At 37.0% G+C, this 15,914-nt stretch overlaps 1 protein-coding gene across 1 annotated transcript in view; it reads left to right on the forward strand.

Annotated features, from left to right (window-relative positions):
* The window catches only part of HERC2 (HECT and RLD domain containing E3 ubiquitin protein ligase 2), a 119,738-nt gene that overhangs the window by 89,822 nt on the left and 14,002 nt on the right, over positions 1-15,914 (forward strand). Inside the window, exons 71-85 of the mRNA XM_068923146.1 lie at positions 217-324; positions 1,523-1,654; positions 2,299-2,457; positions 2,549-2,667; positions 3,068-3,193; positions 4,151-4,306; positions 4,478-4,593; positions 4,732-4,930; positions 7,142-7,356; positions 8,134-8,311; positions 9,959-10,120; positions 11,051-11,142; positions 12,124-12,263; positions 13,281-13,468; positions 14,180-14,377. Of these exons, the coding sequence (XP_068779247.1) occupies positions 217-324; positions 1,523-1,654; positions 2,299-2,457; positions 2,549-2,667; positions 3,068-3,193; positions 4,151-4,306; positions 4,478-4,593; positions 4,732-4,930; positions 7,142-7,356; positions 8,134-8,311; positions 9,959-10,120; positions 11,051-11,142; positions 12,124-12,263; positions 13,281-13,468; positions 14,180-14,377 (2,288 nt within the window). The remainder of the gene's footprint in view (positions 1-216; positions 325-1,522; positions 1,655-2,298; positions 2,458-2,548; positions 2,668-3,067; positions 3,194-4,150; positions 4,307-4,477; positions 4,594-4,731; positions 4,931-7,141; positions 7,357-8,133; positions 8,312-9,958; positions 10,121-11,050; positions 11,143-12,123; positions 12,264-13,280; positions 13,469-14,179; positions 14,378-15,914) is intronic.

A 15,914-nucleotide genomic window follows, 5' to 3' on the forward strand; every position in this document is an offset into this window, starting at 1 on the left:
TCCCATATACTTTCTGTGATATAAGCCTTTTGAGCAGAAAAAGTTACAGACAAATAATATAATTAATAAAAATAAGAACATGAACATACTTTAGCTTAATGAGCAATATGGCTTCCAAATAATTATGTTTAATTTCATGTGGGTTTCTAAAATGCTGCATTTGTTCTTGGTATTGGTCGCTCTTTAGAAGCGTGTAAATTCTGTATTGCTGTTTAGGTGCTGAGGGCCTGAGGGTAGAGTTTGATCGCCAGTGTTCTACGGAGCGGCGTCATGACCCACTCACCGTAATGGATGGTGTCAACAGAATTGTTTCAGTCCGATCAGGTTATGAGAATTAGTGTTTTTCAAAAGTGGGACTTACTGTTAAATGCTGAACGAAGTGCACTTGCTATATATTGACTTATTATGAGGCATATGCAAAAAAAAAAAAAAAAAAAAAAAGAGGAAAAGCTATGTAAATTGATGTTCCATTTTAAACTACAAATATGTACGGTCTATATACAGACATGCAAGAATAATCTTGAAGTCTGTGACTACAGTAGAGTCTCTCAGAAATGTTTGTTTGTACGCTCTTCCTGAAAGCAGTTAGAGTGCAAATGTAAATGTCTAGCACCCGAACCACCACGTGTGAATTTCTGTATAATCAAAGTATTTATTAACAATTGAAACAACTGGGAAAAGATACTTCTTTTGGTAGCTTTTTTCTTTTTCAAGCCCTTAATTAGGGAAGTACACGATTTCGTACAGTCAAGACAATCTTTTTGTTTTGTTTTTGAATGCCCCAAATAAAATCTAGACTCTGTGACTCTCTCTTTCTCTTTTCTGCTCTGGCCTCAGTACCTGACACTATATGGAGTCTTTACATCCTTTATCCTATTATCTGTGATTTCATTTTTAAGCATTGTTAATTTGCAGTAGATTATAGGTGAATATTTATCATCTCATCTAATTTCATGCGGAACCTGCCCCGTACATTACATTGTGCGCAAGGGTTGCGGTGGTTACTGCCTGCGCTGACTTTTCTTCTGTCAAATAACAGTCATGTCATGGGCTTTTACTGTTCATCCCTTTCTCCCCAAGCTGTTTTGGATGAACATATTGATGTGTTTCATTACTGAGCTATTTCTGATCAGATTCTTGGTTGGAAAAAGCCTTAGAGGTTCAATTCATCTATATATTGTTACAAGTTTTGTAATATGAAAAGATGATTTGAAAACAGGACAGTGGATTTTAGTTAGCTCTCTTAAGCGTCTGTTTGTAGTATTAAAACTACTGAGGACATCTGTTAGCAATGCTAATAGACCTATTTTAAGTTTGCTTAACATATCAAGATATCATTATTTCTCTTGGATTAGAGACGCTTGATAGTTGTGTTCCTGTGCTTTGTAAAACTTTTTCTTGAATGCAATTATGTGATGTTTATAATATGTAGCCATAAATAAAAGGGAGTTGCTATCTGTGAGTGGCTTCAATAAACCTCAGTCAGTATAGATGAATATATTCCTATTACCTGCTGTAACAGGTCGTGAGTGGTCAGATTGGTCTAGTGAGTTGCGAATTCCAGGGGATGAATTAAAGTGGAAGTTCATCAGTGATGGCTCTGTGAATGGATGGGGATGGCGATTCACTGTTTACCCTATCATGCCAGCTGCAGGTAAGGCACCATATCTCATTTTTATAGAGGGAGGAGATAGTAGATTTACTACTCTATTTTACGGTTACATTTATTGCGTGATTTAGATTTACATACCAAAGTTGAATTACTCACGTTCATACATAGAAAACATTTTCATTCATATTTAGTAAGCATTTTCCAAAAAAAGTCCTGAAAGGTGCACTTGCACATAGGAAGGAGATAATGTTTTGTTGTATAGGCATTGAAAGCAGTTTTTCATTGAAAGTATTAGTTTTGTGGGGATTTTGTGAGATTCGTTTTGTTTAATTTCGTGCAGCTTATCCAGTGTAGTCACCCTAATCTGTCTCTCTGTCAATGAAAAGGATACTTCTGAGGCACAATTCAGCTGTGTTTTTTTGTTTATTTTAATGTTTTGATTAGCATCTGCTTTAGAATAAGTTGAATTGTGTTATGAAGGTGCCTCTTTCTTCACATCCCTTTGAAGGGAGCTGGACTAACTCAGATACAGATTGGCACTCTATATTCTTGTACTTGCTGAGATAAATCCTGCCCTTATTCGATTCTGATTTCAATCCAAGGACAAATCTTCCTCACCTTTTTCTCTCTCTCTCTTTTTCTCTCTTTTTTTTTTGTTTGTTGTTCTTGCTTTTTGTTTCTTGCAGGCCCTAAAGACCTTCTCTCAGATCGTTGTATTCTTTCATGTCCCTCAATGGATTTGGTTACGTGTTTGTTGGATTTTCGCTTAAATTTAGCTTCCAACAGGAGTATAGTTCCTCGCTTGGCAGCTTCTCTTGCAGCATGTGCTCAACTGAGTGCCTTAGGTAGGTGCAGTCTTAACTTCAAACAAATAGACTTAATTTTAAAATGGTTGTTGAAAGCACCTGCATTTTTTGTGTGCTTATGTTTTCTTAGCTGCTGGCCATAGGATGTGGGCCTTGCAAAGACTACGGAAGCTGCTCACAACAGAGTTTGGCCAATCTATTAACATCAACCGGATTCTGGGGGATAATGATGGAGAAACACGAACTTTGGTAAGAAGCGAGTGATGCTTTTTGCTAACATTTTTCACAGTCAGACTTAACATGAAGCATTAAAAATGCTCACCTTGATGTACAAGGCTTTCGCTGTTAGACATGAAATAGGAAATGTGCAAATGGCCAGCCTTCCTCCATAAGTCTTCCAGTCTGTAAAGAAACTTTGTTTAAAAAGAAAGCGAATTCAGATTCTGTGCCCATGCAATTGCTTGTTTCTGGAATTGCCAAAAAGCAATAAAAAATGTTCTGTTAGGAACAGGATGGAAACGATGCTTCACGTAACTTCCCAAACGGCAGTTAGTTTTTAATATTTTGTCACGATCATCTAAATAGCTTACATTTCCTAACACGTATATTAAACGTATTCACTAACTTTCTTGTTCTGTGGTTTCTCTAGAGTTTCACAGGCAGCGCTTTAGCAGCTTTGGTCAAAGGTCTTCCGGAAGCTTTGCAGCGACAGTTTGACTATGAAGATCCCATTGTGAGAGGTGGCAAACAATTGCTTCACAGCCCTTTCTTTAAGGTAATGGGATACAAACAGTAAATAATTCATTAGTGCAGTTCTTCTGGATTTTTTCACCCAAGAGCTGTTATGCTTATCTAGTCCTGTATCAGAATCTTCTTGTAAAGTGTGCGTTGATGAATTTTGAATTAATAGAAGAAATGGTCTGAAATCAGTAAGACTAAATTGAATAAAGACAAAATCAGAATACTACTTTTAAAAGGAGGAGAATCAAATGTACAAATACAGGATGAGGAGTAGCTAGCTAGGTGGAAGTAGGTTCTTCAGAAAAATATGTGGGAAGTATGGTAGGGAACAGTTTAAGTTACTTTTTTGACAATTGATTTTTGAGTTGTCCTAATAGGAATACTGTGTGGAGTTTTTTTGGTTTGATTATTTAAATACTGTAGGGGTTTTGTTTACCTCTAGTTGGAACAAATGGGAATGTCTCAAATGGAAGGCTGTTCAGTTTTGTAGCCTCTACTTCAGCTTGTTTATACGTTCTTTGAGAAAGTCTAGAGGAGAGCAACAAGAATAAAAGTCTAAAAAAGCTTGCCCTATGGTAAAAAGTTCAAGGAACTGGATTTATCTAGTTTAAAGAAAATAAAACCTTTAACATATTTTAACAATTTACAGGGAAGAAGGGATCCATTGTTCACCATATGCACTAGTAGGACAGTAAATAAATTGATTTAATTGGAGGAAAGAAACTTAGGTTAGAAGTAGGAGATTAAAACGTTCAGCGTGTGGTATTTGGTATAGAAAAGGTAATTAAAAATGATAATTTATTCTAGGAGAATTTTTCACAGAGGGATTGTGAAAATTGCAGGACTGGCAGAAATTAGGTGCGTAAAGATTGCCTGGGTGCACTTGACGCTGCCTCATTAGTGAGGGTAAAAGCAGATGGCTCTTAATGCCCCTTACACTCTACATTTATTTGAAACTGTGTTCTCTAAAATGTTTTTTGTTTGTTTGCAGGTGCTTGTGGCTCTTGCTTGTGATCTAGAATTGGACACCCTCCCTTGCTGTGCAGAGACGCACAAGTGGGCCTGGTTCAGAAGATACTGCATGGCATCCAGGGTTGCTGTGGCTCTAGATAAAAGGACACCATTACCTCGCCTTTTTCTTGATGAGGTATTGCAGAAATATTTTAAATGATTCATGGAGCACATGAAAGTGTTCCATTTATTAAAAAAAAAAAAAAAAAAAAAAACACCTCTGCTGACTTTTAAAGTATTTTATGCCAGCTGTGGTAGGAATAACTGGTAGTTTGAATAATGTTGTTTAATCAAAAATATTTTACAGGTAGCAAAGAAAATTCGAGAGTTAATGGCCGATAATGAAAACATGGATGTTCTTCATGAGAGCCATGATGTCTTTAAGAGAGAACAGGATGAACAGCTTGTCCAGTGGATGAATAGGTTATTTCTTCCAGTTGTCATTGGTTTGGTCTTGTGACACTTCATTGTTGTACAGTGATATACTGACCTTTTTTTCAACTTTCTGTTTCTAAAAGCTCTCTTACCATTTTTTTTTCCTCTGTTTTGAATTTTCTGCAGGCGACCAGATGATTGGACTCTTTCAGCTGGAGGCAGTGGAACTATTTATGGCTGGGGTCATAATCACAGAGGACAGCTTGGAGGGATCGAAGGGGCAAAAGTCAAAGTTCCAACTCCATGCGAAGCTCTTGCTACCCTTAGACCAGTGCAGTTAATTGGTGGTGAACAGACTTTGTTTGCAGTGACCGCCGATGGGAAAGTAAGGATATGATAAATGATTTTTTTGTTAGACTCCCCTGGCAAATTTCATCCACTCAGTCAGAATGGGTTTGGCTGAATCAATAGTAATGTGCATAACATGTAGAAACAAAAAGGATACCAGCTCTGCCAGCGCAACGTAGGAATCTCATGTACTAAAGCATTAATAAGTGCATGAAATAAGACATGCGTATTTTAGTTGTCAGTCCAAAATGGTGATCAAACTTTCAAAAAGAGAGCAGAATGCAAGTCATACATATTCATAGTATCTCGTAAAACAAGAGAGAGAGGAAAAGGTGAAGATGGTTCTGTCACTTCTATACGAGAGAGCTGTAATTGGAGTCTCAGATGGTCCTAGGTTGGCTAAATATCTGTAAGTTAGAAATTGCAGGATCTAATTCATAGATACTTAAATCTTCAGTGACACAGAGTAACATGAGGAGGCTTAGTATAAAGAACGGAGGGGGAAAATATTGACACATTTCACAAAGTCTTTCGATGTGGATGACAGTTTTGTGTTAAGGATGTGATCAACAATTTAAGCTAGAGCTATCGAAACAGGTACATTAATCTAGTGAGTTACTATAATGATTGTGTCCTCAGCAGTCAGTATCATCCTTGTTAGTGTTTCAGAAAAGGATGGAGAGTTTAATGGCATTGCTCAGCGTTACTGTGTTGAGAGAGATTGTTTTAGGATAGACAAAAAGGGGGTTAACTATATTTATGGAATGGAAGGGGAAGAAGCAACTGTGTCTACATGTATTCCACAGAAAGAAGCCTAGAATAGTAATGTGTGAAAGAGACCTACAGATGATAGATAATTTTACAAAGTCACCATACAAAGCTATGGTGTCTTGATACTTAATTTTTAAAATAAAATCCATTAAGTCAGTGATAGCTCATAGTGACTTGAATGTAGCCTTATTTTTACTCCTGTCATGTGAGGTACTAAAATTTGTGTGTTTTGCTTTCAAACATAGGTAATGTTCTATTTTTAAAGAAAATATATGTGAATAATCTGTCTTTTAAAATGAAACCTATATTTTTGGTAAAGTTTAAAAGCCTAAGATTAGAATTTTCTTTGTATAATTACAGAATTATTTTTCTTGTAAGAGTAATCAGATTTTGACAGTATAGTCAGATAGAAACTTGATGACAAGAAATGTATCCTTTATTTTTTTTCTTAATTAAGGTTAGCTTGTGTTGATTTAAAAGTAGTATGGAAAATTGTTTTCCAGAATGTGTGTACATGTGCCTGAAATAGTATGTTTGAGCATACCAGAGTAAAGCCTTCTTGTGAAGCTGAATGGCTACATGCTACAGCTGCTGACTTTTCCCTGTTTGGGCTAGAAAAAAACATCTAGATTGCCGTGGGAAACAGCTCCTGTGAATGTAGAAAAACCGTTGAGCAGAATTAAGTCACAATTGCATTTGTAGGTAGAACTGTTCTCTTCCTAGATCAGCTTTTAGAGTTGGAAAAGCTGACAGTTTGTAGAGACACAAGACCTTCTTCAAGTCTGACAAGCAGCAGGCTTCAAAGCTAAATACTAGATTGGGAGTGGTTGTATAGAATTTAATTAGATATATATCAGGCCGTCCCTGGAAGAAAAGAAAGTTGGTGCCTGTGCAGTAAAGAACATGTAAGTAGGGAAGGGGCCTTAGATGATGATGTGGTTGCCTCTAAAGGGAAAAGAGGGAAGCATACTTGAGCAGTTATGATCAGTGTGTATTTAAATTTACAGTCTACTTCTTCTGATTCAGATTTGAAGAATTTACGTTGCCCAAAGCCTGCGTAATTTTCCCATCCATGTCAGTTGGTCTGATAAGAAAAAGAACATTACTGCTAATTAAACTTGTTTTGTCTTTGTTCTTAGACCGTCGTATCTTCTAGAGCACTCTGAACACCAAAATGAAAACACAGCTCCCTCTTCTCCTTTCTGTATGCTTAGGAACTTCCATATAGAATGTGCATTGACATTGCTAGCTTATATTAAATCCTAAAACAAAGCTACCTTTAATTGGAAAGAGGTAAACTCTTGCTATTAATACACAGGTTCCTGAATTCTCAAGAAATACAGAGGCATGTAAGAAACTCTCTTGGGACTTTCCTTTAGTTATATTCTAGTATACGTTAAGAATTCTTCTGTACAGCTACGATGAATGTTCTTATTCAAGAGGCAAATGACATTCAGTTTTATTCTTTGTCTTAAAGCTGTATGCCACTGGATATGGAGCAGGTGGTAGGCTTGGAATTGGAGGAACAGAGTCAGTTTCTACTCCAACTTTACTGGAATCCATTCAACATGTGTTTATAAAGAAAGTTGCAGTGAACTCAGGAGGAAAGCACTGTCTGGCATTGTCCTCTGAGGGAGAGGTTTATTCTTGGGGCGAGGCAGAAGATGGTAAACTTGGTCATGGAAACAGAAGGTAACACTTTGAAATACTATTTAAAAAAAACTATTAGTAGGCATTTATTATAGTTGCTACATATTTGAAGCCTCATATAAGTACTGCCTGTATGTACAAGCCAGCATTGCGTAGTGACATGGAGATGTACGTTTTTAAAGTAGAGAAATACAAAATATTTTTCAGGTAAACAGTCACTGATTTCTGTTATCAGATATTGTGTTCTCACACGTCTGTATATGCTAAGGTCCGGTGGTTTTCATTTGAGATCCATCTTGTAGATAATCAGAACTTCAAAGCACTTTTGGGAGCAAAACTGCCATTCTGCTCCTGATGTCCATATCTGCTGTTACCTAAGTTAAAAGAGAAGCTCTGTTGGTTGTTAGAGGCAGCAATGTTCTGATGCAAAAAGAAAGAGGAATGCTGAAGTTCATGGGGGATAACAGTACTTTTTATACTAGAAATTTCAATAAAGTATGTTAAATTGGACTGATTTTCAACGATAAATGTTTAGCTCTGACTTAATTTTAAGGGAAATTTTTTTTTTTTTATGTAGTTTCAGTTTACCTGTAAGGCTGTCGTGTAAGGTATGGTAAATGCTTGTAGGTTTTGTAGGCCTCTAAAAATATTTCTGTATGACTGTTTAAACCTAAACTTTAAGATCTTAAACTGGAGCAAAAATAAGTACTCGGTTATTTTGGGTATCCTCATGCTCCTTTTAAAGTGTTCTCTCCATACATTGCTGAAAATGAATGCTCTATTCTAAAAGTTCTGTTTAGACAAATATTTCTATTTCAGCCCTTGTGATCGTCCTCGTGTAATTGAATCTCTGAGAGGTATAGAAGTGGTTGATATCGCTGCTGGAGGAGCGCACAGCGCCTGTATTACTGCTGCAGGGGACCTTTATACCTGGGGAAAGGGAAGATACGGACGTCTTGGGCATGGAGATAGCGAGGACCAGCTAAAACCTAAGCTGGTAAGAAATCTGTATTGGCATTCTGTACAATCTTAGTGCCAGTTCTTAACTCTTGATTAGTAACTTTTTGTATTCCTGCATATAAAGAATAAAAGGAAGAAATGGTGGTGTATGTATTTGTAGGAAATCAACAGTAATTGGTTGTTTTAGAAAACAGGAATGAGTTAAAGGAATGAAGTGAAAGTGCAGCTGCAAACTTTGCTAGAGATCGCTAAACAGCTTATAAGGAATTTATACTGTGGGAGAAGGATTTAAAAAAACAACACGGAAGGCAACAGTCAAATAAAAAGCTGAAGTGGCACCTGGACCCTGTAATGACATAACATGGCAATGTTAAGTCAGTTACGTGCCACTGTAACGCCCGGTTCCCTTCCTTGGTGGTGGTGGTGGTGGTGGTGCTGGGGTCTCAAATGCACCCTGACCACCTACTTCTGATCCTCCAAAATAAAGTAACCCTTTCCTCAGTAAGTGAATTCCATCCACCCCTTCCCAGGATTGTTTTCCTTTGACAGTAAAGAGTGAGCTCCTTGTCTGCTAGTTCTCCTTTGTTTACTTCCAGAAACAAATACACCCGTGATTACAGTGATAGGTAATTAAAGTCACTTGCAAAGTACTTTTTTCCTGATATAGTAGTAATACTCTTAATTCTCATGATTGAATACTGAAGTGTTAATAAAAGCATTATCCTAATACTAAGTATTTAATTGCTATTTGCTAAACAAATGTGAGTTAAGCAATTATAGATGATTATAGCTGCTTCCATGTGATTCTTCCTAAGTGGTAAATTTGAAAACTTGTGAAGGACAGTACTGAATGTTAAAATAATGGGTTATACTGATTTAGCTGTTGAGTTGTTATAATTCAGACTTGGTAATACTTCTGCTGACGAGGCTGTGATAGTTTTAAATTGTTAAACAAAGCTGCCCTGCCTTTGAACTGACAGTTCATTTTACTCCCTATGTTCTGTTGTTGGAAATACAGCAAAAGGATAATATTACATTAGTTGATCTGAGTGTTAGTGTGTAGCTTTTATTCATAGCTCTGTGTGTGTGTTTGTATGCAGTCGTGCAAGTATTAACTTCTTTCAGTGCTTGGTTTTACGGGATGAGATATGAGAGATTCTTAGTCCACTTTGGAACTTTATCACCTGTGTCCAGATGCTCTTGTTCCTTCTACCCGAAAGCCCAAAATCTACCAGCCTGCCCTACTCATCGGTTTTTTTCTGTCATGCTCTTAGTTTGTATGAAAATAGCTAAGCTCTAGATGAGTTGAATTATATGAAGTTCCATGCTGATCTTGATGAATTGGACTACCTCTAGTACTTCATTTTAAATAGGATGAGGAGGATGCAGTTTGTGGCGGTCATTCTTTTACCTCATGAATCCAAATTCCATACCTCATCACTAGATGGCAGCATTTGAAAAGTTGTTTTCCAATTAAAGACTAATTCATCTTAAAATATATAGTGAATTTTCATTTTGTTGGCCTGAGAAGCATGAGGCCCTTTGTCTTGCATCTTTGCTTGATCCTGAGGTGTGTCAGACCTGTACTTTTCATGAAGAACTTCTTCGAATTGGGTTGTCTTGTTTTGTGAAACTAAATGACCAAGTCCCTTACTGTGAACAAAAAATGGTGATTGCCTTTCAGGTGGAAGCTCTCCAGGGCTATCGCGTGATTGATATAGCCTGTGGCAGTGGAGATGCACAAACATTGTGCCTGACTGATGATGATACAGTGTGGTCCTGGGGTGATGGAGATTATGGAAAACTTGGAAGAGGAGGCAGTGATGGCTGTAAAGTACCGATGAAGGTATTTAGACCTAATTTTTTTTTTTTTTTCTTCTGTGAGTTTAGCGGAGAATTCTGAAGAGTGATATTTGTCAGTCTGTGCAAACTTCCCCCCATCTTGTGATATGAAGAGTCTCCTGATTGTTATTAAGAAAGAGCTTTGTGGGATAAAATGACTGGTCTTGAATTTTTTTTGCTGACTGCAAGTTGCACTTGCAGGTTTTTTACTTTGGATAATATTGCTGGCTTCGATAATATTTCTCTTTTTAAAACAATATCTTTCTCCCAACAGCTTTCATACTTATGTAATAAAATGTATAAATAAATTTGCATACTGCTGAAGTCGTAAACTAATTCCAGAAAGGGGCACCAATATTGCTTTATACTAAACTTTTTCACATGATTGCTTGGTTAACTTGGAATTTCTCCATGTATTAACAACAAAATCTGTGCAGCCATCTGATATGAATAGCAACGCTTGTTAACAATGGTTAATGTTGTTTGTTTGAAAAACGTTTAGGGGGTCTCACTGTATATACCTGTGATCAGTGGATCCTGGATTCTTAGTCCAGAATGAAACCTTATTACCTGGACACAGGTGTCCCCCATTCTCTTTCCTAAAGGTCATAGTCCACCAGCCTATCTCACATAATAGTTTTTTATTGCATGATGTGACTCAGTATGAAAATAGCTGACTTATATTTTAAGCCTCATTAATCCCATAAAGGATAAGGAAAGAAGGGGCAATTGCAGAGTAACTAAAACGGAAAACATACTAGAGAAGATCTTCAACAGTTTTCTGAATCTGAGCTCCTTTTTAACATTTAACAAGTAAATGATAGAAAGAGGAATGGAGTGAAATTCTGCTAAATGATCTGCCATACCTAAGACAGTGCAGTCTGTGAGCCTTGAGCCAGCTTAATTTTGAATTCTTTCTGTATTATTTTCCTAGATTGATTCTCTCACAGGCCTTGGAGTGGTTAAAGTAGAATGTGGATCACAATTTTCTGTGGCTCTTACAAAATCTGGAGCAGTATATACCTGGTAAGTATTTTGTGTTAATCGTGTTTACAATATTAGGTGTAATTTGGTCTATGACAGATACTAGTGTTATACTGTCTTCACTGTTTCAATCTCCCCCCATGTCAAAAGCTTTTTAAAAGTTCCTCTGTCTTGATTAATAATAAAATTTCCTGTTTTGAGGAGTTCTTTTCTATTGCTATTTGAGTGAAAAGACCAAGCATTTTGTCTTAGAGAGCTGAGCACAGAGTGGTCATTCCAGGCCTTGACCACTGCAAGATGCAAAAGTTCCAAGTAGATCAGTAAAAATGTAAGCCTGAAGCGTCACGTGGTGTGGAAGAAAAGAGCATAAATAACATTCTCATATATTATAAAAATTCTGTCTAGATTGTGATGGCAGTAGTCCTAGGCTGTTGATTTTAGTTTAAACTACAAAAATTAGAACTGCATAGAAAGATTCAAATAATGAAGTATCAATCTTGAGTGTTTAAAACACAAAAGAAAACAAAAAACGTCCCCAACATCCCTCTCCAGCTTGTTGCCTGTAGCATTAGAGACGTCTCTAAACTGTCTAAGGTTTTAAGTTCCAGTTTCTTGAGGTCACTCATTTTGCAGTTGAACGCCCCTGATCCTTGATCCTTTTAAGAGAAACAGAAACAGCTTGCCAAGGTGATTCGTACACTGAGTCGTTACAAACAATGTACTGGAGATGGAGCTGCATGAAGAGTGCGTTGTATTACTTGGTTATATACGTGTTACATCCATTTCACCTGTACAACTAGAAGTACATGGTGTCAGTACATGGGGTGTCACACCCCTGTTATATAAGCTAGGGATGATTAACGTTGAGTATTTGTGGGCAGGGCCTTACTATTTCTACTAAATATCAAGTATTTTTGGTTATTGGATTGTTTGTTACTACACCTACAGGTGAAATATCACACACTATCCCTTCATTCTTCCAGGAGTAAGACCAGTTTTGAAATGTTGTACCTTTTCTTTCAGGGGCAAAGGAGATTATCATCGATTAGGCCATGGATCTGATGACCACGTGAGAAGACCACGACAAGTGCAGGGACTGCAAGGAAAGAAAGTCATTGCGATTGCTACTGGGTCTTTGCACTGTGTTTGCTGCACTGAAGATGGTATAAAAACAATGCTGAATTTGAAGAAAATGAATCTTTTTTAGTCAGCTCTTGGTAGCTTGTACTTGCTAGAAATGGTGGTCCTCTGTGTGTGTGGGCATACTTTGTGTTTGTTGTTTTTGCATATTTCTTGAGCAGCAAGTGTAATTGATTGAAAAATGAGCGCAGAAATCCAGCTGAAGATTTTTGGTTACTTACCTAAAAAATAAAAAGCTAAGTTTTGTGAATGCTAATGATCAAAGGAAAATACAGAGCTCTAAAAGTAATTGCAAGTTGGTCAAGGACTTGAATGAATGCACTGAGCTTTTTTTTAGAGGGTCTTCTGAAGACCTGCTGAGATGTTTAACTTGGTAAATGAAGCGTGATGCAAACTATTGCTTCTTACAGAGCAGCCTGAAATACTGAATATCCTTTGTAGGAAACTCATTCTCCCATTTAATTAACTAGTCTACACAATGACTGAGTGTTTTATAGATGCTAGTGAAATAGGATATAGCTGCGCAAAATGAATGCTTAGAAACAAAGTTGCTATCCTAAGAAGTATTTTCCAATTATCTTGCAACAGTAAGTACCTATTTTAATACCCTCTGTAGTAATGCAAGCTGTTCTAGGATCTTTCTTCTGATACAGAACATTAAATCTTTTTTTATTTTTTTTTTTTTAGCATTGCTTTTTTGGCTATAAAACTATCAAGTACAGACTCTTTCTGGTGTATCTGTCATTGTTATTCTTTTGCTGCCCCATCATTTCCCCCTGTTCTTGTACAGAGCTTTAAATGATTGTACAAACTGAGGAAATAATTGTATCTCTCAATATCTGCTGTACGGACATTCAGAACATGTTCCTAGCTCTGACATTCAAGTTTTACTAGATAGTGGATTTCAGAGTTACAGGTAGGCCTAGAAATCTTGACAATAGACTGAGACCTCATTGGGTTAAATGATTTATAAGCACTAGTACAAAAAAACACAGCTTCTACCTTAGCTTCAGAAGGAGTAATTGTTTTTATTGGTTTAGGGGAAGTGTATACCTGGGGAGATAATGATGAAGGACAGCTTGGAGATGGAACAACAAATGCTATCCAGAGACCACGCTTGGTTGCGGCACTTCAGGGTAAAAAGATCAACAGAGTAGCCTGTGGCTCAGCACATACTTTAGCTTGGTCAACCAGCAAACCTGCTAATGCTGGCAAGCTCCCTGCACAGGTAATATTTTGGCTTATTACATTCAGACTTTAAACAGACTTAGTTTGCTTCTTGTTGATCTTTCAGTAGATGTATTTTCTTTCTAAATCCCTACATAAGCTTAATGTGCTTTTGTTTCGCCTCATGCTTGAGCCAGTTACTTTCTTTTAGTTCCGTATTTCTGAAGAAACCTTTCTCACCTAAGAAGATTCCAGTTTTCTGCATTCATTACCAATCCAATTCTAAACAGTAACTGAGCTTGCAAATTGGAAGGAATGTGAGTGCCATATTCCAGCTATGAAAGCCTCAGCCTTCCAAGCGGGTTCTTTACTGCTTGCTTTTGTTTTAGGAGATGGCTTTTTTGAATATTCAGTTTCTCCCTCGCTGAATTTTCTTTGCTGCAATGATGGGGCATAATGGTTGGGTATAGTGATGACAGGATGTAAAGTCTGCCTATTTAGGGATAGAGAGAATTGTAAGGTTTGGAATAACAAGAAAAATCTAACTCTCATGTTTCTAGTACTTTCAGGAGCTTGCAGTTTAGAGGGATGCTGTTAATGTTTTATACAAAACTGAACTCATGCATGTATTCGTGACAGCACGAATAAGCAGATATCTGAATTTCTAAAAATACAAATTTGCCTACAAATTTTTATGAGTCGTTGTTCTGTTTCGTAAGATCCAGTATAGAATAATTCCAAATTATATTCAGATAGGATTGCTTTATCGTAGGTTCCTATGGAGTACAATCATCTACAGGAGATACCCATCATTTCATTGAGAAACAGACTTCTGCTGTTGCATCACATTTCTGAACTCTTCTGTCCTTGCATTCCAATGTTTGATCTTGAGGGACGACTTGAAGAAACTGGCCAAGAACCGTCAGTTGGGTTTGACACATTACGGGGAATATTGATATCACAGGGGAAGGTATTTATCAAAATACGCTTTTGAGGAAACGCAATATAGGTGTCTTTATGGTGTTGGTCTGCTTTTTGTATTTCAGGTGTAATGCCCACATGGTATACTAGATGAGACAATAGCTATAGGCAGGTACAAGCGGATTTCAGATCGGGATTAAAGTGAAAATAGGATACCTAGGGTTTCAGTCTCAAATGGCAAAGAAACATAAAATTTTTTTAGTCATAAAGAAAGTCAGTTATGAGGAAATCCCTTTAACTGTAAATCTTGAAGGCTGCAACACTAATTCGAAACTTCAGATCTGGAAAGCCTTTAAAAAGATGACTGGCCTTCAGTGTGATCATCAGTTTCAGATCTGAAATTTCTTGCTGTCATAATTTATCTAATTTAACAAAGAATGATAACCTTATATTAACAGTCAAAATCTGCTGTGCGATACATTTTAAAACAGAAGCAGTTAATGTTTTGCTTGCTCTCTACAGAGCTGTTCTATGTCCCTAAATAAGATACATGCCTTATAGCTAAACTCCTTAACACGTGTTGTCTACAAGTGTCTGTCCACAACAAAAATTGGGTAGCGGAGAAATCCAGCAGAAACATGTTTGATGGACCAAGAAAAGACCACTCATTTTTCATCAAAACCCATGTAAAAGAAAGCAAAAGGAAACCCTAGATATACTCTTCACAACACTTGTAAATCTTAATGCTACTATTAGAGAGTCTTTAGGTAAACGATGTTTACGTTATAGGGATAGATGCGTACGAGGCACATTCAACATTGTTTACTTTTGAGTCTGCAGAACAGTTGTAGAAAGGTTTCAGATATACGATAAATGGGATATTAGGTATACTTTATTGTCAGAATTATTCAACAGAAACACCAAAGTTGTGATGCAGTATCCATATCCTAGGAATTCAAGTCAGATGGGCTACATTCAGACATTCGAAAGACTTAAAAATCCTGGTAAAGCTTACTTGAAACTGGCAGTGTACATATTGAGCAAAATCTTTAGTTAGTGAACTTCATGAAAAGTTTGTTTTTGATTTTATTATTCATTGCCTTCCAGAGCAATATGGTCTCTTCTTTGGCTTTTTTGGCCGCTTTTCTCTAGCGTACGTATTTTCCATATACATGTATTAGTTCGGTGTAAACTAATTTATACCTGAAGTCACTGACATGCTGGTTGCTTAGTAATAACTGAATCTGGATAAGGTAAAATCTTACCAGCCATAGTTATGAGTGATACAGGAGAGACTTCTTTATTTTGAGTATCCCAGATATTTCAGACTTGAATTTTATTAGCACAAATAACATGCTCCTTAATGGGCATCTCACAGCTTTATCTTCTGTTGCTCTTCCCTACTTGTTTATTTTTTTGTGTATTCCAGAGGTATTCAATGTTTATTTCCATTTCTTCTGATGAAAGACTCAGAGGCTTTCAGCCTTTACTAGTGTTTTGTGATGTAGTCAGAGGGAAATTGCTGAAGGGATAGTATTGCAGGGTGTGTTTCTCTGCTCTGTTGTAGAATCTCAGTCTTTTTCCTG

The sequence above is a fragment of the Struthio camelus genome, chromosome 1, assembly GCF_040807025.1.
Source record: "Struthio camelus isolate bStrCam1 chromosome 1, bStrCam1.hap1, whole genome shotgun sequence".
NCBI classification, from domain to species: domain Eukaryota; kingdom Metazoa; phylum Chordata; class Aves; order Struthioniformes; family Struthionidae; genus Struthio; species Struthio camelus.